Here is a 27725-nt window from a genome sequence, read left to right on the forward strand (position 1 = left end):
ACACATGTTGCTATAAAACTGCATTAAACTTTGTCATCACAAATAACAAGAATCAAAGCAGAAGTTCTGAAGTTTTGATTTGTATTGTTTGCTCTTATTGCTGGACCTTGTCCAGGAAGTCTGAGCTCAGAACATCAACCAATCAGCTGCTCACAGCAGCACCAAACTCAAAAACATAAAGAACATCAGGATCATTATCAGAGTTTATCATTGAGGTCACAACGGCTACACAGTGAAAAGAGATTAGGTTATTTAGCATTTTAAACTCCTGATAACAGGACACAGACATGAGTCAGGTCTTCATATCATCCTCATCTCTTCACAGACTCCCTGTTTACGTCTGGACTCTGGCTGTGCTGTTGCAAAAATAGTAATATCACATCCAGTCAGAAAAAAAAACTTATCAGTAAAAACAAAATGATTAAATTGAACCTAAATCTTGAATAATTTTGGAGTTAACTAAGTATTAACTCTGTTTTAGGTGATCATTGATTCTATTATAGACAATAATTTTTATTAATGGAAGCTTAAGCTTACAGCCTTATTTATCGGTTACCAGGTTCAGTTAGCAGCGATGTGTTTACATGATATCATGTAACATAACTGACCACAGGTCTGCGTGGTGCAACAGCCTTGGGTTGTGTTGGTCAGCTGCTGGCCGGGCTCACTGCAGTTGGGCTTCTGGACCTCAGGACAGATCACCGGCTCACAGCGAACACTCATGGAGTCCTGGTCACACTCACAGTTGCTGCATTCACTGGTCCATGTTTCCCCTGGCTGGTGGGTACAGATGAGCTAGTTTAGACCTACTGGTTATGATTTAATGGAGTACATGTAGATGTGTGTTGGGCGCAGTTTTCACCTGTTTGGGTCTTCCATCTGGTCCAACACAGTCTGTAATCAAACCACAGAAAGGGGAACAGAGAGTATTTATGATTAACAAATAATTTGCTGCTTTATTTGGTGTGAGGGCAGGGTCCAGGTCTGAGGAATCCAGTAAAATAACTGGGGAGTATATGTGACTGAGCTCCATTGACTGGCTCATTTCTTCAAAACTCTGAAATATGTCAGTAACTTCAACAAAATGTGTTCTCAGCTCTATTTTCTACAGCTATTACCAGCATTTCAACTGGTAGGGAATCTATCTATCTATCTATCTATCTATCTATCTATCTATCTATCTATCTATCTATCTATCTATCTATCTATCTATCTATCTATCTATCTATCTATCTATCTATCTATCTATCTATCTATCTATCTATCTATCTATCTATCTATCTATCTATCTATCTATCTATCTATCTATCTATTGTTGAGATGCTTTACCAAGGCCGAGAAAGAGTCACATGCTGTTAGACAAAGGGCCCATAGTAAAGAGTTACATTTTTGATTCTGTTAGACACTAAGGTCCATTTCTCACGAGAAACAGAAACTTATCAGGCCACAGAGACATGGTGTGATTTCAGGGAGTGTCTTCAGTTCATTTAATCAGCTAGCCTCGTCCTTCTCCTCAGACGCTGCACAGACTTTTTTAGAAACTCTTCTCGGATGTAATGGTAAAGCGTCTCCTTTCAGCGCTGAAAGTTAATAAAATAAGTAAAGTCTGAATGCTTTTCTTGGCTGATTTTATGCTCCGTGTGTCAATACAAATTATGATTCATCAATTGAGATTTTCATTCTCAACACTATCTATCTATCTATCTATCTATCTATCTATCTATCTATCTATCTATCTATCTATCTATCTATCTATCTATCTATCTATCTATCTATCTATCTATCTATCTATCTATCTATCTATCTATCTATCTATCTATTGTTGAGATGCTTTACCAAGGCCGAGAAAGAGTCACATGCTGTTAGACAAAGGGCCCATAGTAAAGAGTTACATTTTTGATTCTGTTAGACACTAAGGTCCATTTCTCACGAGAAACAGAAACTTATCAGGCCACAGAGACATGGTGTGATTTCAGGGAGTGTCTTCAGTTCATATAATCAGCTAGCCTCGTCCTTCTCCTCAGACGCTGCACAGACTTTTTAGAAACTCTTCTCGGATGTAATGGTAAAGTGTCTCCTTTCAGCGCTGAAAGTTAATAAAATAAGTAAAGTCTGAATGCTTTTCTTGGCTGATTTTATGCTCCGTGTGTCAATACAAATTATGATTCATCAATTGAGATTTTCATTCTCAACACTATCTATCTATCTATCTATCTATCTATCTATCTATCTATCTATCTATCTATCTATCTATCTATCTATCTATCTATCTATCTATCTATCTATCTATCTGTCTGTCTGTCTGTCTGTCTGTCTGTCTGTCTGTCTGTCTGTCTGTCTGTCTGTCTGTCTGTCTGTCTGTCTGTCTGTCTGTCTGTCTATCAATCAATCAAGTTTCTTTATAGAGCACATTTCAGCAGCAAGGGAGTTCAAAGTGCTTCATAAAAACCTTGTGCATAAAAAAGCATAAAAACAAAGTCCTTTACAACATCATAAAGTAAGTTGTATAAACAAGTGTTTTAAAAGCTGTGTTAATTTATGTGTAATTTCCTGAACTTTATGAGAAACAGATGATAAAAATGGATCTCCCATCAAAACACTAAGACTGTTCAGTCAGTCTGAACCTAAAATTCTCTGAAGACTCACTAAAAGTTTTTTTTTCTCAATCATCTTACCGCAGGAAGCAACACATGTGTCATATACTGTGTTGAACAACGTGGTGCCCTGAGGACAGAAGCAGCCTTCCTGGGTGTAGTTGGCAGATGATGTCACATCTGCCTGAAACTTCCTGTTGTATCTGATGGGATTAATGGAAAGGTGGGTTACTGCTGAGGTCTGATTACATTTTTAATCTTCACCCTTCACACCCTTTGAACTTTTTCACATTTTGTAGGAAAATAATTACAGACAAAATTTTCTTACAATAGAAAATGTTAAGTACAACACAGAGTGTTAGTACTTTTACAACCAAACATTTCTAAGTAGAACTACATTTATCTAGATACTTTAACCAAAAAGCAAACTTTGCTGCATCCAAATCAGCTTTTATCTAATTTATTAAACCAAAAGGTGCAAGTGATTTGAAAGAAAGTGACCCAAGTCCCGTTTTTATACCAGAGAATCAATACATTAAACTGAGATAAAATAATTTGGAAATTAGATGCCTTTCTTTTTTTATAGCAAATGTGTAAAATCCTTTTTAAGTTTTGGATCTGTAGAGAATAACATCATCTTCCTACAAAAAAAGAAAAAAAAAAGACTTTTTAGCTTAGTTCCTTTTATTTGGCTTGCAAATACGATGATTTTGGTCTATGTGACAAAAAGTCTGGACACAATGCATCTCATAAAGCTCTGTTCAATTCATCATTGATTGAAAAGAGACATTGCTAAATGATTAGATCAAAGCATGGTCAAATTTTGGGATGGTTCCAGTCAAAGTCCAAACTTAAATTCAATTGAGAAATAAAAGCAAGACTTGGACATTTTCTTTCACTACAGAGTTATGCACTACTTTCTGATGCAAAATGAAATCCTATATTGGACATGCTGACATTTGTAGCTGTTGTGCAACAAGTACGTTTATTTATCTCTGAATTTTCCATCTACAAAGAACAATAAGCAACCTGCAACGAATAATACAAATGTAGTAGAGTGAGAAAATATTTACTGCACCTGTCATTGCATGTTGGCTCTACTGAGGGGCCACAAGCCATGTACACTTTGTTGTTTGGACATCTGTGGTCTACAAAATATAATCATGTTAACTTTAATATATTCCAAATCTCCAAAAGATGAGATATGTGATAATAACTAAATGTCTCACCACACAGTCCATTGGTGTCACTCCTCCAGTCAATACAGACTCCTGCATTGGAACACTCAGTAGCATACGCTGCCAGGCTGGAGCACGTGTCATTACCACCATTACAAATTTCATAGGTACAAGACCTCACAAATGGTGCAGGGGATATGAATGAGTGGCATGGGGTGAATAAACTACAAAGACCATAGTTGCATATTAGAACAGCAGAAAATGACTAAAAAAGTTGCAGACACAAATTCAAAAAACTGTAATTCAATATACATGCAAAGACAGAATAAGAAAAAACTGACAGCTCAGTTTAACCCCTGTCTTAGAGCAAGTGTTGCATGACCCTTAAAGAGGTGGCATTGTGTATTTTCCAGGCACAAGGTTCCATTTTATACCACAATCAAGTAATTATGTTACCTTCAGTTATTATAAAAACACTGTACATATCAAACATATAAATAAATTTGACTTTGAAATTTGACATGTTTGTACTTTTGGTCAAATTAAGGGATTTCTCAAACACACATGAAAGAATCATGTATTTTAAGACTTAGTGCCATTCATATGAAGCTAGGAGATGCAGAAAAAACGACTGGAATTAATTTCAAGTTTTTGCAAATATCACTTGAAATATAATAAACATAAAGACAGATTGTAACATAACCACTATGTTTGTTTCTGTTTTTTGAGTAAATACATTAAACAGTAAATGTATCATCTGGTTTGTATAACAGTTGCTGTTATTTCATTGTAAAATAACTCAGAATTTCCACTTTTAAAACTGATTTTGGGCAGGATCATGCTGGTTTTAGGTGTGGCTGAAATTAGTGCGTCGGCACGCAGTGGTGCAACCAGAGAGGAAGACGCTCAACGTCAGATATGTGCAGCGGGAGACTTGATTTGACTGAAAGTTTAAAATAAGTAACAAATCAAAGGAAAGATATAAAACAGCAATCAAGGTTCGCCCCAGCGCCGCAGATTGTGCGCTTTAGAAGCTGGATCGGAGCTTGCACCCAGGAAACGCCGCTAGGTGCAAGAGGACGCCACCGGGGAGGAAAGAAAGAATCTCCCGGTGAGATCTGGACTTTACTTTTATTTTTGGGAATTTTTGGTGGTACCACTCTTTCTTTCTCATTTTTTTGGGGGGTTGGGGGTGGACGCTTTGAGTTTTTTCATTTTGGATTGGGACTTTGGATTAAATGGAGAAATTCTTCCAAGACTTTGTTTAGTTTTTTTGAGGATATGGAACTCTTTTGTGGACATTATTCTCTTTAAAGGAATGGGAATTTTGGGACATTTAAGTATTTGGTTTTCTTTACTGACAAACTGAGTGATTTAAATCTAACCTAATATTATTTTTCAGGGATTATTGGTTACTGATCTATTTGTCAGAATAACTATTATTATTTTTTTAGTTTGTGGTTTTTGTAATAAATCATTGTTGCTAAAAGTCAACAAATTTCATATTGAGTGGTTGGATATTTATTTTTTTGTCAAATTAAATGGTTTAACATATTTTACCTGATTCCTGTGACAGATCCCACTTGAGTATATTGTGAGTTCCGCTTTAAATCAAGCTGAATTTTACAAGATTTATGAAAAATAAATAGCATGTTTTGCGTTTTTCTGACCTGCTCATAAGTAGCTCACAGGTGGCAGGTTTGCAAGTTGGTTGTGTTGTTGGATTTGGGTGCTGTGATGAAGATGTTAGAGGTTGTGTTGTTGCAGTAACTGAAGGGAGGCTTGGGGAGACACAGCTGGTCCCGGGGAGAGTCCAGAGTCCTGCAGATTCTGAGCAGCTTTCTATCTGGCCATTTGGAGAACGGCAGTCATTGGCCTGCGAGTTGTCACAGGTACCTACCAACAAAGGAAGCAGTTAGTGGCAGAGCGAGGAAACTCAAAGAAGTCATTCTCTGGACATTCTCTGGAAATTCACAAGAAGTTCAGACAACATGTCAACTTGTTTCTTTCGTCCTGTGGAAGGAAATAAATATTCCATCCTTAATATATGGAATAAATATGTTTCATTTTATTTGTCACTATAGAAGGAAAATGTCCATTAAATCCATTTCAATATCTACAATAAAATTGCACAATTGTAAGTGTGAAATATTCTTAAACCTCTTAGTAAATAAAGACCATCTAACCAGTTGATATTCATTCTAAAACAGAAAATGTACAGAAAGGAAATAGGCAGGAACTGTCTAGTTTACAAAAAACAAACAAACAAAGGCTGTTTAAAACTTTTCTACCTACTTGATTTGGGTTGGAATCAAAATGAAGTCATGTCTGATTTGGGTCTTGGTACATTCACTGACCTTTGGATCATTCTCAGATACTGTCATCCTAAATAAGTGTAAATATAAATGTACCCCTAACTTTCCAAGTGAGATGATTTTCCCATTCAATCCATTGTCTTTTGTTTCATATGTCCAAATAATCATTACTAAACATGACTGATAGCAAACTCTCTGATAACTCACCACATTGTCCCTCAGTGTTTCCCCCAAACAGAGAATAAGGAAGGTCAATACTGAAGGAGGAGCCCCTATAGACAATTTTTGTGTTGATATCTTGTATCAGTGCTGTGATCTCCATATCTGTGCCATATAGTAGCATGACAGAATTTTTATATGCTGGATAGACACGTTTCTGATTCACATACACCTATAGGACCCCAAAAACAACAAAAATATCAAGTTAAGGAAGGTTGTGAAGTCGTAACAATTGTCAATTACGTCATATTACGCAGAATATTTATTACATCTTATCTATACAAAAAATATCACAAGCTGAAATTGTTCCAGTTAGACTGCTGCTTACCACATTGGTTGGTGTTCCTGAAGTTTTCACTTGAGTCAAAACTGCCTTTACTGATTGATATGTGACACTTAGAGCCAAAGGGCAGAATGTGCTGTCTGAAGGGTCACAGTTATTGCTTCTAGTAATCGTTAAGTTATATTTTGAAATAATCTCCTTAACCAAGTAATAAGAGCAATTCTGTTGAAAATTATACATTTTTCCATCAAATGTCATGTAGTTGGATCCACTCCACACATTACATACACCTTCAGGAAGAGAAAGAGAAAAGTTCAAAAATTTAAAAAAAACATGACATTAGCAGGTGCTGCCAATATGATTGTATTTTTGTGAAATGTTATTAACTAATAAGAATATATGAAATGCTAATTTAATGCTACAAAGGTATTTCATCTGGTTCAAATGGAACACTAAATGCAAAGATATAAAGGACCAGATATAAAGATATAAAGCAGACAAATTATTACGTAACGATTCAATTTTAAACTTACATTCACATTCATAGTGTAAACAACATCCATTTTGTTCATAGATCTTGACAGGTTTCCTCCAATTGGTACAGATGGGTAGGGTTACATTTGGACAGACTGTAGCTATGACCGTTACCTTGCCTTCAATGCAAGTAGATGTGGTGCAATTGTTAGTATTCCAGGACTCTCCATTCTAATTAAAAAAAAAAAAATCGAAAGTCAAATACAGGGGTGAGTTATCGTTTATCACTGAAGGGATTTGTTCTTGCAAACTCCAGAGTTGTCTGGGACTGGAAATACCAATTATTTTGCATAGATCAAGTCAGAACATTTGTCATCGTAATCCAACATGATGAAAAGTATACTGCAGAATTGACTTGTGAAATGTATATATCTTAACGTATAAATTATTTGTAATATTCCCTCAGTTGATCGGGATATCTTTGGTCGTACGCTGTACTCTGACTGTTGCAAAAATATCTATCTGTGTTGGAACCAATTATTGATTAATTAGCTGATGACATTTTAATGCCGTACTTGTCTTGGTGGATACACATCAGAGCACTCTAGAGTAGCTGCAGATGCTAATGTTGTCACTGTGGTCAGGACTCCAGAGCTTGAAGTTGGGGGCTTTGCTGTTGAGCTCAGTAATGAAGTAGAAGAACGTGCAGTAGTGCTAGACATTGACGTGGTTGGACATGGGCTGGATTGGGTTTCAACTTTACAGGATGCATTGCAGTATGCACTGTAACACCACCCAAGGCCATCAGAAACATTGTATAACAAGTCTCCTGTGAATAAAAGATTATAGAGCAAAGTTTAGAACATTAAATAAAAAATGGATTCATTACATTTTAAATGCAAGGGTAATAATGAAATAAGGATAAGAAATGTGAATACTGAAGATTTATTATATTAAGATAAATATTACAACCTTTAAAGATTTAGCTGTTGTACTCAGAATTTACAAATGTATTGCTTAATTTAAACTGAAATAGTCTTGTCAATCTAAAAGCTGTACAGAGTATCATGAAATGTGGATAAGTTTGAGAAGATATCTGTATTCTCTATTCCTGTAATAATTACCCATATAATGTAATTTTATAAAACTGTTTTGGCGGCCTTGTATAAAGTCCTCAAAAATCATCTGTAAATCTGATTCCCCTAAAAAAAACTACAAGAAGACAACAGGATTCAGTGCCAGATAAATCTGACAAGTTTGTTTTAAATTCTGTAATGAATAAGTCACTGGTGACCAAATTGTTTATGTAGTAGATAAAAAAAACAAAAGATAGTTATATATGTATACATAAGATATATTTTGAAAATGGAAGAAAACAAAACCAATATATAGATACTACTCGATTAGTAGTGTCTATATAAGGCACACACTACTGCCTTCCAGTAGTGTGTGTCTACTTGTACAGGGTGGCCCACGAAAAAGTAGCCCGCATTACTATAGTATTACTGGCGGCCTACCGTAAAGAAAGAAAGAACTTGAAATGCCAAAATCTTTACTCACTCTTTACAGAAAGTGCTGGAAATGATCCCCTTATGCGTCAATGCAGTTTTGGGTGCGCCTTAACAAATTGTCATCTATGCGACACAACTCTGGGGCACCAATGCTCTGAAATGCATTACGGATATTGTCTTTCAACTGCTGTAAAGTTTTCGGGTTATTAGCGTACACTTTGAAAAGTGTACAAAAAAGTAAAAAAAAAAAAAAAAAGTAGCCCGCCTTCCTGGCACTTTGGCAGAAAGGCGGGCTGCTTTTTCGTGGGCCACCCTGCATTATCTATGAAATTTTGTGATTTTATCAGGGATTTGTAATTTCATGTGTGAAACTGAAAATTTATAAAGGATTATTCATATTTATTACATTAATTAAATCCATCCATCCATTTTCTATACAACTTTGTCCCTAGTGGGGACAGGATACATTAATAACACATATCTGAAAATGCTAAATGTTGAAAATATTATAAAAATAAAGAAAAATAAAAATTAGGATGCAAAAGAACATACCAGGATGATGAGATGTTCCATTAACATTACACACACAAGAAGCTGTGGTAAGTTGTGAAGATGAAGGAAAAGTTGCTCCGGTTGTCTGCGTAGTTGATGTAGGTGGATAAACTGTTGTACTTCCTGGGAGTGTCTGTGTAATGGGTGCAATGACAGTTGTAGCACTTACTGGGCTTTCAGTGGTAAGGGAAGTTGTGGTTTTTATGGATGGGTTTGTAAGTACGCTTGATGTTTGTAACTGTCCGGTTATTACAGAAAAAGTTGTTTCAGAGCGTGTAATTAAGGGTGATATTCTTGTAGACTCTGTCTGAATTGTAACCCTTGTTGTACGAAAGGGAGATTTTTGTGAAGATACTGACGGAAAAAAATATGTTGTACTTCTATGATGTGTCGGGAAAGACTCAAATATTGAGCTAGTTGTAGGTGTAGGAGTTAAAGTACGAGTGGTTGTGAGTGGAACAGTTACATTGATTGGACCTGTTGTACCAACTTGTGAGGGGTGTGTAGTTCCACTCTTCAATGTTGTTGTTTCTGAGATCGTAGTTCCCACAGATTCAGTTGTGGCCCTCTGGGTGGATGTAATAGGGCCTTCTGTAGTCATATGAATAGAGGGCTTTGATGATACCGTTGTAGTTTCAATCATGCTTGTTGCCTCTGGTACTGAAGTAGTGGTTTCAACAATTGCTGTAGTGGAGAATGTTAATTGACCAGAGGTTGCTTCAACGGGCTTTCTTGTACCTACATTCGATGAGTGACCATTGGTTGTAGATTCTTCAGAAGTTTTTGTTGTAATTGCTGCCGTGGTTCCGGAAGGTGTTGTTGTGGTTTTGGTAACAACCGAAGGTTTCGATGTAACAAGTGTTGTTACTTGGCTTGATGACATGATCCCTGGTACTAAAGTTGTGGATTCAACAATTTCTGTTACCGAGCCAGTCACTGGGCCTGTTGTGCCAACTTTAGAGGGGTTTGTTGTTCGAATCTTCACTGTTGTTTCTGAGAACGTAGTTTCCACAGATTCAGTTGTGGCTCTCTGGGTGGATGTAATAGGGCCTTCTGTAGTCGTTGTATAAATAGAGGGCTTTGATGATACTGTTGTAGTTTCACTCCTTCTGCTTGTTGCCTCCGGCACTGAAGTTATGGTTTCAACAATTGCTGTGGTGGAAAATGTTAATTGACCAGAGGTTGCTTCATCGGGCTTTCTTGTACCTACATTCGTTGAGTGACCATTGGTTGTAGATGCTTCAAAAGATTTTCTTGTAATTGCTGCCGTGGTTCCGGAAGGTGTTGTTGTGGTTTTGGTAACAACAGAGGGTTTCGATGTAACAAGTGTTGTTTCTTGGCTTGTTGATATGATCCCTGTTACTTCAGTTGTGGATTCAACAACTTCTGTTATGGAGCCAGTCACTGGGCCTGTTGTGCCAACTTTCGAGGGTTTTGTTGTTCCAATATTCACTGTTGTTGTTTCTGAGAATGTAGTTTCCACAGATTCAGTTGTGGCTCTCTGGGTGGATGTAATAGGGCCTTCCGTAGTCGTTGTATGAATAGAGGGTTTTGATGATACCGTTGTAATTTCACTCTTTCTGCTTGTTGCCTCTGGTACTGAAGTAGTGGTTTCAACAATTGCTGTGGTGGAGAATGTTAATTGACCAGAGGTTGCTTCAACGGGCTTTCTTGTACCTACATTGGTTGAGTGACCATGACTTGTAGATGCTTCAGAAGATGTCGTTGTAATTGCTCCTGTGCTTCTGGATGGTTTTGTTGTGATTTTGGTAACAACAGTGGGTTTCGACGTAACAAGTGTTGTTACTTGGCTTGTTGACATGATCCCTGGTACTAAAGTTGTGGATTCAACAATTTCTGTTACCGAGCCAGTCACTGGGCCTGTTGTGCCAACTTTAGAGGGGTTTGTTGTTCCAATCTTCACTGTTGTTTCTGAGAACGTAGTTTCCACAGATTCAGTTGTGGCTCTCTGGGTGGATGTAGTAGGGCCTTCTGTAGTCGTTGTATAAAGAGAGGGCTTTGATGATACCATTGTAGTTTCACTCCTTCTTCTTGTTGCCTCTGGCACTGAAGTTGTGGTTTCAACAATTGCTGTGGTGGAGAATGTTAATTGACCAGAGGTTGCTTCAACAGGCTTTCTTGTACCTACATTGGTTGAGTGACCATGACTTGTAGATGCTTCAGAAGATTTCGTTGTAATTGCTCCTGTGCTTCTAGATGGTTTTGTTGTGATTTTGGTAACAACAGTGGGTTTAGATGTAACAAGTGTTGTTACTTGGCTTGTTGACATGATCCCTGGTCCTAAAGTTGTGGATTCAACAATTTCTGTTACCGAGCCAGTCACTGGGCCTGTTGTGCCAACTTTAGAGGGGTTTGTTGTTCCAATCTTCACTGTTGTTTCTGAGAACGTAGTTTCCACAGATTCAGTTGTGGCTCTCTGGGTGGATGTAATAGGGCCTTCTGTAGTCGTTGTATAAATAGAGGGCTTTGATGATACTGTTGTAGTTTCACTCCTTCTGCTTGTTGCCTGCGGCACTGACGTTATGGTTTCAACAATTGCTGTGGTGGAGAATGTTAATTGACCAGAGGTTGCTTCAACGGGCTTTCTTGTACCTACATTGGTTGAGTGACCATGACTTGTAGATGCTTCAGAAGATGTCGTTGTAATTGCTCCTGTGCTTCTGGTTGGTTTTGTTGTGATTTTGGTAACAACAGTGGGTTTAGATGTAACAAGTGTTGTTATTTGGCTTGTTGACATGATCCCTGGTACTAAAGTTGTGGATTCAACAATTTCTGTTACCGAGCCAGTCACTGGGCCTGTTGTGCCAACTTTAGAGGGGTTTGTTGTTCCAATCTTCACTGTTGTTTCTGAGAACGTAGTTTCCACAGATTCAGTTGTGGCTCTCTGGGTGGATGTAATAGGGCCTTCTGTAGTCGTTGTATAAATAGAGGGCTTTGATGATACTGTTGTAGTTTCACTCCTTCTGCTTGTTGCCTGCGGCACTGACGTTATGGTTTCAACAATTGCTGTGGTGGAGAATGTTAATTGACCAGAGGTTGCTTCAACGGGCTTTCTTGTACCTACATTCGTTGAGTGACCATTGGTTGTAGATGCTTCAGAAGATTTTGTTGTAATTGCTCTTGTGCTTCCGGAAGGTGTTGTTGTAGTTTTGGTAACAACAGTGGGTTTCGACGTAACAAGTGTTGTTACTTGGCTTGTTGACATGATCCCTGGTCCTAAAGTTGTGGATTCAACAATTTCTGTTACCGAGCCAGTCATTGGGCCTGTTGTGCCAACTTTAGAGGGGTTTGTTGTTCCAATCTTCACTGTTGTTTCTGAGAACGTAGTTTCCACAGATTCAGTTGTGGCTCTCTGGGTGGATGTAGTAGGGCCTTCTGTAGTCGTTGTATAAAGAGAGGGCTTTGATGATACCATTGTAGTTTCACTCCTTCTTCTTGTTGCCTCTGGCACTGAAGTTGTGGTTTCAACAATTGCTGTGGTGGAGAATGTTAATTGACCAGAGGTTGCTTCAACAGGCTTTCTTGTACCTACATTGGTTGAGTGACCATGACTTGTAGATGCTTCAGAAGATTTCGTTGTAATTGCTCCTGTGCTTCTAGATGGTTTTGTTGTGATTTTGGTAACAACAGTGGGTTTAGATGTAACAAGTGTTGTTACTTGGCTTGTTGACATGATCCCTGGTCCTAAAGTTGTGGATTCAACAATTTCTGTTACCGAGCCAGTCACTGGGCCTGTTGTGCCAACTTTAGAGGGGTTTGTTGTTCCAATCTTCACTGTTGTTTCTGAGAACGTAGTTTCCACAGATTCAGTTGTGGCTCTCTGGGTGGATGTAATAGGGCCTTCTGTAGTCGTTGTATAAATAGAGGGCTTTGATGATACTGTTGTAGTTTCACTCCTTCTGCTTGTTGCCTGCGGCACTGACGTTATGGTTTCAACAATTGCTGTGGTGGAGAATGTTAATTGACCAGAGGTTGTTTCAACGGGCTTTCTTGTACCTACATTGGTTGAGTGACCATGACTTGTAGATGCTTCAGAAGATGTCGTTGTAATTGCTCCTGTGCTTCTGGATGGTTTTGTTGTGATTTTGGTAACAACAGTGGGTTTAGATGTAACAAGTGTTGTTACTTGGCTTGTTGACATGATCCCTGGTCCTAAAGTTGTGGATTCAACAATTTCTGTTACCGAGCCAGTCACTGGGCCTGTTGTGCCAACTTTAGAGGGGTTTGTTGTTCCAATCTTCACTGTTGTTTCTGAGAACGTAGTTTCCACAGATTCAGTTGTGGCTCTCTGGGTGGATGTAATAGGGCCTTCTGTAGTCGTTGTATAAATAGAGGGCTTTGATGATACTGTTGTAGTTTCACTCCTTCTGCTTGTTGCCTGCGGCACTGACGTTATGGTTTCAACAATTGCTGTGGTGGAGAATGTTAATTGACCAGAGGTTGCTTCAACGGGCTTTCTTGTACCTACATTGGTTGAGTGACCATGACTTGTAGATGCTTCAGAAGATGTCGTTGTAATTGCTCCTGTGCTTCTGGATGGTTTTGTTGTGATTTTGGTAACAACAGTGGGTTTAGATGTAACAAGTGTTGTTATTTGGCTTGTTGACATGATCCCTGGTACTAAAGTTGTGGATTCAACAATTTCTGTTACCGAGCCAGTCACTGGGCCTGTTGTGCCAACTTTAGAGGGGTTTGTTGTTCCAATCTTCACTGTTGTTTCTGAGAACGTAGTTTCCACAGATTCAGTTGTGGCTCTCTGGGTGGATGTAATAGGGCCTTCTGTAGTCGTTGTATAAATAGAGGGCTTTGATGATACTGTTGTAGTTTCACTCCTTCTGCTTGTTGCCTGCGGCACTGACGTTATGGTTTCAACAATTGCTGTGGTGGAGAATGTTAATTGACCAGAGGTTGCTTCAACGGGCTTTCTTGTACCTACATTCGTTGAGTGACCATTGGTTGTAGATGCTTCAGAAGATTTTGTTGTAATTGCTCTTGTGCTTCCGGAAGGTATTGTTGTAGTTTTGGTAACAACAGTGGGTTTCGACGTAACAAGTGTTGTTACTTGGCTTGTTGACATGATCCCTGGTCCTAAAGTTGTGGATTCAACAATTTCTGTTACCGAGCCAGTCACTGGGCCTGTTGTGCCAACTTTAGAGGGGTTTGTTGTTCCAATCTTCACTGTTGTTTCTGAGAACGTAGTTTCCACAGATTCAGTTGTGGCTCTCTGGGTAGATGTAATAGGGCCTTCTGTAGTCGTTGTATAAATAGAGGGCTTTGATGATACCATTGTAGTTTCACTCCTTCTTCTTGTTGCCTCTGGCACTGAAGTTGTGGTTTCAACAATTGCTGTGGTGGAGAATGTTAATTGACCAGAGGTTGCTTCAACAGGCTTTCTTGTACCTACATTGGTTGAGTGACCATGACTTGTAGATGCTTCAGAAGATTTCGTTGTAATTGCTCCTGTGCTTCTGAATGATTTTGTTGTGATTTTGGTAACAACAGAGGGTTTCAATGTAACAAGTGTTGTTTCTTGGCTTGTTGACATGATCCCTGGTACTAAAGTTGTGGATTCAACAATTTCTGTTACCGAGCCAGTCACTGGGCCTGTTGTGCCAACTTTAGAGGGGTTTGTTGTTCCAATCTTCACTGTTGTTTCTGAGAACGTAGTTTCCACAGATTCAGTTGTGGCTCTCTGGGTGGATGTAATAGGGCCTTCTGTAGTCGTTGTATAAATAGAGGGCTTTGATGATACTGTTGTAGTTTCACTCCTTCTGCTTGTTGCCTGCGGCACTGACGTTATGGTTTCAACAATTGCTGTGGTGGAGAATGTTAATTGACCAGAGGTTGCTTCAACGGGCTTTCTTGTACCTACATTCGTTGAGTGACCATTGGTTGTAGATGCTTCAGAAGATTTTGTTGTAATTGCTCTTGTGCTTCCGGAAGGTGTTGTTGTAGTTTTGGTAACAACAGTGGGTTTCGACGTAACAAGTGTTGTTACTTGGCTTGTTGACATGATCCCTGGTCCTAAAGTTGTGGATTCAACAATTTCTGTTACCGAGCCAGTCACTGGGCCTGTTGTGCCAACTTTAGAGGGGTTTGTTGTTCCAATCTTCACTGTTGTTTCTGAGAACGTAGTTTCCACAGATTCAGTTGTGGCTCTCTGGGTGGATGTAATAGGGCCTTCTGTAGTCGTTGTATAAATAGAGGGCTTTGATGATACCATTGTAGTTTCACTCCTTCTTCTTGTTGCCTCTGGCACTGAAGTTGTGGTTTCAACAATTGCTGTGGTGGAGAATGTTAATTGACCAGAGGTTGCTTCAACAGGCTTTCTTGTACCTACATTGGTTGAGTGACCATGACTTGTAGATGCTTCAGAAGATTTCGTTGTAATTGCTCCTGTGCTTCTGAATGATTTTGTTGTGATTTTGGTATCAACAGAGGGTTTCAATGTAACAAGTGTTGTTTCTTGGCTTGTTGACATGATTCCTGGTACTAAAGTTGTGGATTCAACAATTTCTGTTACCGAGCCAGTCACTGGGCCTGTTGTGCCAACTTTAGAGGGGTTTGTTGTTCCAATCTTCACTGTTGTTTCTGAGAACGTAGTTTCCACAGATTCAGTTGTGGCTCTCTGGGTGGATGTAGTAGGGCCTTCTGTAGTCGTTGTATAAAGAGAGGGCTTTGATGATACCATTGTAGTTTCACTCCTTCTTCTTGTTGCCTCTGGCACTGAAGTTGTGGTTTCAACAATTGCTGTGGTGGAGAATGTTAATTGACCAGAGGTTGCTTCAACAGGCTTTCTTGTAGCTACATTGGTTGAGTGACCATGACTTGTAGATGCTTCAGAAGATTTCGTTGTAATTGCTCCTGTGCTTCTAGATGGTTTTGTTGTGATTTTGGTAACAACAGTGGGTTTAGATGTAACAAGTGTTGTTACTTGGCTTGTTGACATGATCCCTGGTCCTAAAGTTGTGGATTCAACAATTTCTGTTACCGAGCCAGTCACTGGGCCTGTTGTGCCAACTTTAGAGGGGTTTGTTGTTCCAATCTTCACTGTTGTTTCTGAGAACGTAGTTTCCACAGATTCAGTTGTGGCTCTCTGGGTGGATGTAATAGGGCCTTCTGTAGTCGTTGTATAAATAGAGGGCTTTGATGATACTGTTGTAGTTTCACTCCTTCTGCTTGTTGCCTGCGGCACTGACGTTATGGTTTCAACAATTGCTGTGGTGGAGAATGTTAATTGACCAGAGGTTGTTTCAACGGGCTTTCTTGTACCTACATTGGTTGAGTGACCATGACTTGTAGATGCTTCAGAAGATGTCGTTGTAATTGCTCCTGTGCTTCTGGATGGTTTTGTTGTGATTTTGGTAACAACAGTGGGTTTAGATGTAACAAGTGTTGTTACTTGGCTTGTTGACATGATCCCTGGTCCTAAAGTTGTGGATTCAACAATTTCTGTTACCGAGCCAGTCACTGGGCCTGTTGTGCCAACTTTAGAGGGGTTTGTTGTTCCAATCTTCACTGTTGTTTCTGAGAACGTAGTTTCCACAGATTCAGTTGTGGCTCTCTGGGTGGATGTAATAGGGCCTTCTGTAGTCGTTGTATAAATAGAGGGCTTTGATGATACTGTTGTAGTTTCACTCCTTCTGCTTGTTGCCTGCGGCACTGACGTTATGGTTTCAACAATTGCTGTGGTGGAGAATGTTAATTGACCAGAGGTTGCTTCAACGGGCTTTCTTGTACCTACATTGGTTGAGTGACCATGACTTGTAGATGCTTCAGAAGATGTCGTTGTAATTGCTCCTGTGCTTCTGGATGGTTTTGTTGTGATTTTGGTAACAACAGTGGGTTTAGATGTAACAAGTGTTGTTATTTGGCTTGTTGACATGATCCCTGGTACTAAAGTTGTGGATTCAACAATTTCTGTTACCGAGCCAGTCACTGGGCCTGTTGTGCCAACTTTAGAGGGGTTTGTTGTTCCAATCTTCACTGTTGTTTCTGAGAACGTAGTTTCCACAGATTCAGTTGTGGCTCTCTGGGTGGATGTAATAGGGCCTTCTGTAGTCGTTGTATAAATAGAGGGCTTTGATGATACTGTTGTAGTTTCACTCCTTCTGCTTGTTGCCTGCGGCACTGACGTTATGGTTTCAACAATTGCTGTGGTGGAGAATGTTAATTGACCAGAGGTTGCTTCAACGGGCTTTCTTGTACCTACATTCGTTGAGTGACCATTGGTTGTAGATGCTTCAGAAGATTTTGTTGTAATTGCTCTTGTGCTTCCGGAAGGTATTGTTGTAGTTTTGGTAACAACAGTGGGTTTCGACGTAACAAGTGTTGTTACTTGGCTTGTTGACATGATCCCTGGTCCTAAAGTTGTGGATTCAACAATTTCTGTTACCGAGCCAGTCACTGGGCCTGTTGTGCCAACTTTAGAGGGGTTTGTTGTTCCAATCTTCACTGTTGTTTCTGAGAACGTAGTTTCCACAGATTCAGTTGTGGCTCTCTGGGTAGATGTAATAGGGCCTTCTGTAGTCGTTGTATAAATAGAGGGCTTTGATGATACCATTGTAGTTTCACTCCTTCTTCTTGTTGCCTCTGGCACTGAAGTTGTGGTTTCAACAATTGCTGTGGTGGAGAATGTTAATTGACCAGAGGTTGCTTCAACAGGCTTTCTTGTACCTACATTGGTTGAGTGACCATGACTTGTAGATGCTTCAGAAGATTTCGTTGTAATTGCTCCTGTGCTTCTGAATGATTTTGTTGTGATTTTGGTAACAACAGAGGGTTTCAATGTAACAAGTGTTGTTTCTTGGCTTGTTGACATGATCCCTGGTACTAAAGTTGTGGATTCAACAATTTCTGTTACCGAGCCAGTCACTGGGCCTGTTGTGCCAACTTTAGAGGGGTTTGTTGTTCCAATCTTCACTGTTGTTTCTGAGAACGTAGTTTCCACAGATTCAGTTGTGGCTCTCTGGGTGGATGTAATAGGGCCTTCTGTAGTCGTTGTATAAATAGAGGGCTTTGATGATACTGTTGTAGTTTCACTCCTTCTGCTTGTTGCCTGCGGCACTGACGTTATGGTTTCAACAATTGCTGTGGTGGAGAATGTTAATTGACCAGAGGTTGCTTCAACGGGCTTTCTTGTACCTACATTCGTTGAGTGACCATTGGTTGTAGATGCTTCAGAAGATTTTGTTGTAATTGCTCTTGTGCTTCCGGAAGGTGTTGTTGTAGTTTTGGTAACAACAGTGGGTTTCGACGTAACAAGTGTTGTTACTTGGCTTGTTGACATGATCCCTGGTCCTAAAGTTGTGGATTCAACAATTTCTGTTACCGAGCCAGTCACTGGGCCTGTTGTGCCAACTTTAGAGGGGTTTGTTGTTCCAATCTTCACTGTTGTTTCTGAGAACGTAGTTTCCACAGATTCAGTTGTGGCTCTCTGGGTGGATGTAATAGGGCCTTCTGTAGTCGTTGTATAAATAGAGGGCTTTGATGATACCATTGTAGTTTCACTCCTTCTTCTTGTTGCCTCTGGCACTGAAGTTGTGGTTTCAACAATTGCTGTGGTGGAGAATGTTAATTGACCAGAGGTTGCTTCAACAGGCTTTCTTGTACCTACATTGGTTGAGTGACCATGACTTGTAGATGCTTCAGAAGATTTCGTTGTAATTGCTCCTGTGCTTCTGAATGATTTTGTTGTGATTTTGGTATCAACAGAGGGTTTCAATGTAACAAGTGTTGTTTCTTGGCTTGTTGACATGATTCCTGGTACTAAAGTTGTGGATTCAACAATTTCTGTTACCGAGCCAGTCACTGGGCCTGTTGTGCCAACTTTAGAGGGGTTTGTTGTTCCAATCTTCACTGTTGTTTCTGAGAACGTAGTTTCCACAGATTCAGTTGTGGCTCTCTGGGTGGATGTAGTAGGGCCTTCTGTAGTCGTTGTATAAAGAGAGGGCTTTGATGATACCATTGTAGTTTCACTCCTTCTTCTTGTTGCCTCTGGCACTGAAGTTGTGGTTTCAACAATTGCTGTGGTGGAGAATGTTAATTGACCAGAGGTTGCTTCAACAGGCTTTCTTGTAGCTACATTGGTTGAGTGACCATGACTTGTAGATGCTTCAGAAGATTTCGTTGTAATTGCTCCTGTGCTTCTAGATGGTTTTGTTGTGATTTTGGTAACAACAGTGGGTTTAGATGTAACAAGTGTTGTTACTTGGCTTGTTGACATGATCCCTGGTCCTAAAGTTGTGGATTCAACAATTTCTGTTACCGAGCCAGTCACTGGGCCTGTTGTGCCAACTTTAGAGGGGTTTGTTGTTCCAATCTTCACTGTTGTTTCTGAGAACGTAGTTTCCACAGATTCAGTTGTGGCTCTCTGGGTGGATGTAATAGGGCCTTCTGTAGTCGTTGTATAAATAGAGGGCTTTGATGATACTGTTGTAGTTTCACTCCTTCTGCTTGTTGCCTGCGGCACTGACGTTATGGTTTCAACAATTGCTGTGGTGGAGAATGTTAATTGACCAGAGGTTGCTTCAACGGGCTTTCTTGTACCTACATTGGTTGAGTGACCATGACTTGTAGATGCTTCAGAAGATGTCGTTGTAATTGCTCCTGTGCTTCTGGATGGTTTTGTTGTGATTTTGGTAACAACAGTGGGTTTAGATGTAACAAGTGTTGTTATTTGGCTTGTTGACATGATCCCTGGTACTAAAGTTGTGGATTCAACAATTTCTGTTACCGAGCCAGTCACTGGGCCTGTTGTGCCAACTTTAGAGGGGTTTGTTGTTCCAATCTTCATTGTTGTTTCTGAGAACGTAGTTTCCACAGATTCAGTTGTGGCTCTCTGGGTGGATGTAATAGGGCCTTCTGTAGTCGTTGTATAAATAGAGGGCTTTGATGATACTGTTGTAGTTTCACTCCTTCTGCTTGTTGCCTGCGGCACTGACGTTATGGTTTCAACAATTGCTGTGGTGGAGAATGTTAATTGACCAGAGGTTGCTTCAACGGGCTTTCTTGTACCTACATTCGTTGAGTGACCATTGGTTGTAGATGCTTCAGAAGATTTTGTTGTAATTGCTCTTGTGCTTCCGGAAGGTGTTGTTGTAGTTTTGGTAACAACAGTGGGTTTCGACGTAACAAGTGTTGTTACTTGGCTTGTTGACATGATCCCTGGTCCTAAAGTTGTGGATTCAACAATTTCTGTTACCGAGCCAGTCACTGGGCCTGTTGTGCCAACTTTAGAGGGGTTTGTTGTTCCAATCTTCACTGTTGTTTCTGAGAACGTAGTTTCCACAGATTCAGTTGTGGCTCTCTGGGTAGATGTAATAGGGCCTTCTGTAGTCGTTGTATAAATAGAGGGCTTTGATGATACCATTGTAGTTTCACTCCTTCTTCTTGTTGCCTCTGGCACTGAAGTTGTGGTTTCAACAATTGCTGTGGTGGAGAATGTTAATTGACCAGAGGTTGCTTCAACAGGCTTTCTTGTACCTACATTGGTTGAGTGACCATGACTTGTAGATGCTTCAGAAGATTTCGTTGTAATTGCTCCTGTGCTTCTGAATGATTTTGTTGTGATTTTGGTAACAACAGAGGGTTTCAATGTAACAAGTGTTGTTTCTTGGCTTGTTGACATGATCCCTGGTACTAAAGTTGTGGATTCAACAATTTCTGTTACCGAGCCAGTCACTGGGCCTGTTGTGCCAACTTTAGAGGGGTTTGTTGTTCCAATCTTCACTGTTGTTTCTGAGAACGTAGTTTCCACAGATTCAGTTGTGGCTCTCTGGGTGGATGTAATAGGGCCTTCTGTAGTCGTTGTATAAATAGAGGGCTTTGATGATACTGTTGTAGTTTCACTCCTTCTGCTTGTTGCCTGCGGCACTGACGTTATGGTTTCAACAATTGCTGTGGTGGAGAATGTTAATTGACCAGAGGTTGCTTCAACGGGCTTTCTTGTACCTACATTCGTTGAGTGACCATTGGTTGTAGATGCTTCAGAAGATTTTGTTGTAATTGCTCTTGTGCTTCCGGAAGGTGTTGTTGTAGTTTTGGTAACAACAGTGGGTTTCGACGTAACAAGTGTTGTTACTTGGCTTGTTGACATGATCCCTGGTCCTAAAGTTGTGGATTCAACAATTTCTGTTACCGAGCCAGTCACTGGGCCTGTTGTGCCAACTTTAGAGGGGTTTGTTGTTCCAATCTTCACTGTTGTTTCTGAGAACGTAGTTTCCACAGATTCAGTTGTGGCTCTCTGGGTGGATGTAATAGGGCCTTCTGTAGTCGTTGTATAAATAGAGGGCTTTGATGATACCATTGTAGTTTCACTCCTTCTTCTTGTTGCCTCTGGCACTGAAGTTGTGGTTTCAACAATTGCTGTGGTGGAGAATGTTAATTGACCAGAGGTTGCTTCAACAGGCTTTCTTGTACCTACATTGGTTGAGTGACCATGACTTGTAGATGCTTCAGAAGATTTCGTTGTAATTGCTCCTGTGCTTCTGAATGATTTTGTTGTGATTTTGGTAACAACAGAGGGTTTCAATGTAACAAGTGTTGTTTCTTGGCTTGTTGACATGATTCCTGGTACTAAAGTTGTGGATTCAACAATTTCTGTTACCGAGCCAGTCACTGGGCCTGTTGTGCCAACTTTAGAGGGGTTTGTTGTTCCAATCTTCACTGTTGTTTCTGAGAACGTAGTTTCCACAGATTCAGTTGTGGCTCTCTGGGTGGATGTAGTAGGGCCTTCTGTAGTCGTTGTATAAAGAGAGGGCTTTGATGATACCATTGTAGTTTCACTCCTTCTTCTTGTTGCCTCTGGCACTGAAGTTGTGGTTTCAACAATTGCTGTGGTGGAGAATGTTAATTGACCAGAGGTTGCTTCAACAGGCTTTCTTGTACCTACATTGGTTGAGTGACCATGACTTGTAGATGCTTCAGAAGATTTCGTTGTAATTGCTCCTGTGCTTCTGGATGATTTTGTTGTGATTTTGGTAACAACAGAGGGTTTCAATGTAACAAGTGTTGTTTCTTGGCTTGTTGACATGATTCCTGTTACTAAAGTTGTGGATTCAACAATTTCTGTTACCGAGCCAGTCACTGGGCCTGTTGTGCCAACTTTAGAGGGGTTTGTTGTTCCAATCTTCACTGTTGTTTCTGAGAACGTAGTTTCCACAGATTCAGTTGTGGCTCTCTGGGTGAATGTAATAGGGCCTTCTGTAGTCGTTGTATGAATAGAGGGCTTTGATGATACGGTTGTAGTTTCACTCCTTCTGCTTGTTGCCTCTGGTACTGAAGTTGTGGTTTCAACAACTGCTGTGGTGGAGAATGTTAATTGACCAGAGGTTGCTTCAACGGGCTTTCTTGTACCTACATTGGTTGCGTGACCATTGGTTGGAGATGCTTCAGAAGTTTTTGTTGTAATTGCTGCCGTGGTTCCGGAATGTGTTGTTGTGGTTTTGGTAACAACAGAAGGTTTCGATGTAACAAGTGTTTTTTCTTGGCTTGTTGATATGATTCCTGTTACTTCAGTTGTGGATTCAACAACTTCTGTTATGGAGCCAGTCACAGGGCCTGTTGTGCCATCTTTCGAGGTTTTTGTTGTTCCAATCTTCACTGTTGTTGTTTCTGAGAACGTAGTTTCCACAGATTCAGTTGTGGCTCTCTGGGTGGATGTAGTAGGGCCTTCTGTAGTCGTTGCATAAAGAGAGGGCTTTGATGATACCATTGTAGTTTCACTCCTTCTTCTTGTTGCCTCTGGCACTGAAGTTGTGGTTTCAACAATTGCTGTGGTGGAGAATGTTAATTGACCAGAGGTTGCTTCAACAGGCTTTCTTGTACCTACATTGGTTGAGTGACCATGACTTGTAGATGCTTCAGAAGATTTCGTTGTAATTGCTCCTGTGCTTCTGGATGATTTTGTTGTGATTTTGGTAACAACAGAGGGTTTCAATGTAACAAGTGTTGTTTCTTGGCTTGTTGACATGATTCCTGGTACTAAAGTTGTGGACTCAACAACTTCTGTTATCGAGCCAGTCACTGGGCCTGTTGTGCCAACTTTAGAGGGGTTTGTTGTTCCAAACTTCACTGTTGTTGTTTCTGAGAATGTAGTTTCCACAGATTCAGTTGTGGCTCTCTGGGTGGATGTAATAGGGCCTTCCGTAGTTGTTGTATGAATAGAGGGCTTTGATGATACTGTTGCAGTTTCACTCCTTCTGCTTGTTGCCTCTGCTACTGAAGTAGTGGTTTCAACAATTGCTGTGGTAGAGAATGTTAATTGACCAGAGGTTGCTTCAACGGGCTTTCTTGTACCTACTTTCGTTGAGTGACCATTGGTTGTAGATGCTTCAGAAGCTTTTGTTGTTATTGCTCTGGTGATTCTTGAAGTTGTTGTGATTTTAGTAACAACAGAGGGTTTTGATGTAACAAGTGTTGTTTTTTTCCTAGCTGTCATTATTGTTTTTGTGGCATATGTTATTTGTGGGGTGGTTTCGTCCTTCAGTTTAGTTGTTCCTTTTGTTTTTGATGTGATGTTTATTGTTGACGTAGATCTTAAAGCTTAAGAAAAAAGACCAACATATAATAAAACATTTATGGCAAACTTTTCAAAGTCAAACAATATCATAGCATTTTGTAGTAATTATAGTCAGTCTCCAACCTGTGCTAAATTCAAATGGAGTTGTTGTAGGCCCAGCGGTTGTAGTATTCATGCATATGTACATGCTTCTAGATACAGTTCCATTAGCGCCACATTCAGCTGTAATGCAGTTTCCCAGACCATCCGAAGTGTTGTATATTGTGGCACCGAAGTTGTAAGTTTTTCCATTAATTGTGCATGTACATGCTGTAGGTAGATATATTACATTGTTAATCTAAACAAAATAATAATTTCAGTATTAACATTTATTAGATATCCTGATTACTATAAATTACAACATATACTCACAATCAACACTGTAGATACATATTATCCCAGATAATGTACAGGAGCTTTGAAAAATAGAACATTGTGTTAATCCCACTATTTTTTATTAACTGGTTAAAAACAGAGTGTTTCCTTTTGTATTTTTTTTTTTCAAAATTTCTCTAAAAATTTATCTCACACAAATAAAAGTTCCACATGTAACTGCAATATGTAACCTTTACCTTTAAAGTCAGTTTTTTACATTTTTATTAAAACTGTCACTATGTGGTGTGATAGAGACGGAAAAAAAATCACGTTCCTCCACTTCCTCCTTTACCAACTATTGCAATGTGCATAATTGCACCACTCCCTGTCAAAAACAACCTGTCAGTGCCAGGAGGAAGATATTCACAAATTAAAACTCTATGTACTAATGTTGACATGATTCCTGGTACTCCAGTTGTGGATTCAACAACTTCTGTTAATCTACTAAAGGCAGAAAAACATCTTACTATTGCAGGAAAATTGCTCATGAGTTCTTCATGGGTCATCATTGCTGTAGAGCCTCTCATTCATAATAAGTTCTACTCTTGGGACAATGCTATTGCCTAGGCTGTGAATACACAAGCATGATTGACAGTACAAAGAACATCTTTCCTTTCTTTTTTCCATCTATCTATCTATCTATCTATCTATCTATCTATCTATCTATCTATCTATCTATCTATCTATCTATCTATCTATCTATCTATCTATCTAACTGTCTATCTAACTGTCTATCTAACTATCTGTCTTTCTTTCTGCCTTTCTTTCTTTCTTCCGCTTATCTGGAGGCAGGTCGCAGGGGTAGCAGCCAAAGTAAGGAGGCCCAGACTAAATAAGACTAAGAACTTCCTCCTGGCTCTTATTGGGTGTTTCTGAATGTGCGGTTTATTTCTCAATAATTACTGATAGCACTTGGAGGAGGCAGAGGAGCTAATTTTTTCCTGTCAAACTGACACAAAAAAGTGAAAGTTTAACAAATATGTAAAAAATAAGTAAATAAATACTTTTTTATAGAAGTTGCATACCTTTGCCTACCTTAGCTTTTGTCATAGGCAAAAAAATAACAACTCCAAATAAACATTAGATTCAGCAGAGAAGACAATTCAAGAAGGAGTTGTCCAAGTAATAACAAAAATAAATGCTAAATTACAGTTGGGGCAAACTACAAATCCTTAACTAAGATTCACACTATTGTATGAAGCCCCAGATGGAACGTAGCCCAAAATAAAGACCACACAAACCCACAAAGTCTAGTTATATAACCTTATATAGTATGACAATGCATGTATGAATCAGATAGCATACGCAGATAGCATACACCAATCTATTAGTGTTTACTGGACCAGTTATGCTAATACAATGATCAATGTTACATGAGACATACCAAGTGTAACAGCTGTTGGATGGAACCTTCTCGCCTGTGCTGTAATGGATGCCTTTGTCATCATAGCATCCACACTGGTCCCAGTTCACACATTTCATTGTGTCTTCATCAAAGAATGGCTTGGTGTGAGAACACTGTGGATAGCAACCTATGTAATACAAAAGTATATATGTTAATTAATGGGGAATGAAATGTCCAATGTAGGTGTAAAGTGAGGAGTTGACTTTTCCATCATGATGTTTTTACGACTCACTCAATGAAAACATAACACATGCCTCCTGCAATGTGGAAAAACAAGTCACTTTTTACTAAACATTAGATTCCTTGCATCTTAATTTTTCACTCTTAATGATTTGACTACTATACATAATATTGTAGGGAAATTAAGTTGTGGTATGAATATTATTTAGTAACAGTAACCCAACTTTCCTTAGCTTACCTTCAAAATACTTTGTCTTATCTGAAATACTGTTTAATAAAATGTGATGTAAGTAAAGTTACAAGTTATTTAACTAGCATGCTGGACAAATGTTTACCTTCCATGTGAGTGATGAGTTTGGTACAGTTTCCTGAGGGATTCCTACATGTCTTCATACAGTCAGCTCCACAAGGCTTGTAATGCCATTCACAGCCACCAGGGGAGTTATAGTAGTCACAGAAAATAGCTAGCAGACACAAAATATGGACCTTTTATATAATTTTTTTAATATAAAATAAAGTTTTGCATGACTGGAAACTGCCTGTTTCCAGTCATGGAAACAGGCAGTTTCCATGTAACTAAAGGCTTACTTTAGTGTAACTAAAGCAAGGCTTACTTTAGTTACACTAAAGTAAGCCTTTAACAAGTAAGTTACACTGACTAAAGGCTTACTTCATTCAAATTGGAATAATTTCATTGGTACTTAAAAAGTCAGTTATATTGAAATATGTATTTAATTTGATTTACATGTGATTTATTTGTGTGCATTTTGAGATTACTAAAGTTTTGAACTGGTGCTTTGTAAAGCTGAAATTAGCTTGAAATTAAACAAAATCCAATTTTTGATTTTGTTACATCATCGAATAGCTCCATCACCATGACAGCAGTTGTGATGGTCAAACTTACGGCACAACTTTGGAGTTCTCCAGCTGATGCAGGCTCCAGCTGTGCTGCAAGCTTTGGCATAGGCAGCCACAGCGGTGCAGAAACACTCACAGTCACCTCCAGTGTCACAAGCACAGGAGTCTCTCACACAGGAATCATAGTATGGGCCAGGATCAACCTTAAACACAAAGCAGTTACATCAAACATGTTGTCTTTCTCATTCTAATTATACTCATGTAAGGTATACTGTTACATATTTTGAAAGAAGTTCAAAAGAGGCCAATAAATAGACTTTGTAGAAAAACTACAAATATTCTCCCATCAAGTTTTTCCATGTTTAAAACATTCTAAAATAAAGTTTGTTAGGCTTGTGGTGGAAATTTTATCATGCGGTAAAGTTAAGATATACACCAAAGGTTAGAAGCCAGACTGTCTCTCCACTGTTCAGGATCCTTTATCCATGGTACAAGACAAATATGTGGACTCTGACAAACTCTACTATGAGCCTTACTCAAAGCTTTTACTCTGTCCTGTTTGAGTGCTTTATATTCTTAAGCATGGTATAACATAAACTTGACTGACTGGAATTTCATCTAACAGTGCCTGGTAATTTTTTTCTAAAACGGGATGTTTTAGATAGATAAATAAACAGTAGCTGGATCACCACGCAAAGAAAGAGGCAATCTGTGCATGTAGTGATAAAGATGAAGAAAAGAAGAAAAAACTATCTAATCTCCCAAGGAGTGGAGCATTTACAGTTTTTAATTTATGTAAACATGGATCCATTTAGGTGTAGCTGTGCTGTGTGCATGTTACTTTTGGATGACAGCTGTGGAAGGTGGCGCTGGTTATGATGCTGCACTGCTTCTGAGACCAGGCTGCCCGGTAGCGGTTGGAGGCACAGGGATCACTGAGAAGCTGGGCATTAGAGCAACTAGATGACACTTTCCAGCTGTTCCCAAACTCTAAAACATCTGTCACAGTCTCTTGAGAGCGTGTGGTAAAATCATTTTTACTGTTGCCATCGTAGTTCCCACAAAGTCCACACACTTCACCCTGGCATGGTGAAAACAACAGAGCAGTCACAAATATGATATGATTTGAACTTATCATCATCAGGTACATTACCAGTTCAGTAAAAATATCCAGCATTGATCAGTGTTGGTCTAAATATC

General features: G+C 39.4%; 1 protein-coding gene across 1 annotated transcript in view; it reads right to left on the reverse strand.

The window, feature by feature from the left end:
• The window catches only part of LOC106930661 (uncharacterized), a 43985-nt gene that overhangs the window by 4807 nt on the left and 11453 nt on the right, over positions 1-27725 (reverse strand). Inside the window, exons 24-40 of the mRNA XM_088004012.1 lie at positions 27367-27606; positions 26572-26728; positions 26003-26131; positions 25467-25614; positions 24080-24123; positions 23792-23977; positions 9127-23691; positions 7639-7892; positions 7123-7294; positions 6635-6879; positions 6295-6478; positions 5443-5668; positions 3824-3996; positions 3673-3742; positions 2676-2797; positions 863-894; positions 609-777 (exon numbers count right to left, since the gene is read on the reverse strand). Of these exons, the coding sequence (XP_087860138.1) occupies positions 609-777; positions 863-894; positions 2676-2797; positions 3673-3742; positions 3824-3996; positions 5443-5668; positions 6295-6478; positions 6635-6879; positions 7123-7294; positions 7639-7892; positions 9127-23691; positions 23792-23977; positions 24080-24123; positions 25467-25614; positions 26003-26131; positions 26572-26728; positions 27367-27606 (17116 nt within the window). The remainder of the gene's footprint in view (positions 1-608; positions 778-862; positions 895-2675; positions 2798-3672; positions 3743-3823; positions 3997-5442; positions 5669-6294; positions 6479-6634; positions 6880-7122; positions 7295-7638; positions 7893-9126; positions 23692-23791; positions 23978-24079; positions 24124-25466; positions 25615-26002; positions 26132-26571; positions 26729-27366; positions 27607-27725) is intronic.

The sequence above is a fragment of the Poecilia mexicana genome, unplaced genomic scaffold (genome assembly GCF_051168715.1).
Source record: "Poecilia mexicana isolate PSO_F unplaced genomic scaffold, ASM5116871v1 scaffold_3, whole genome shotgun sequence".
Lineage (NCBI taxonomy): Eukaryota > Metazoa > Chordata > Actinopteri > Cyprinodontiformes > Poeciliidae > Poecilia > Poecilia mexicana.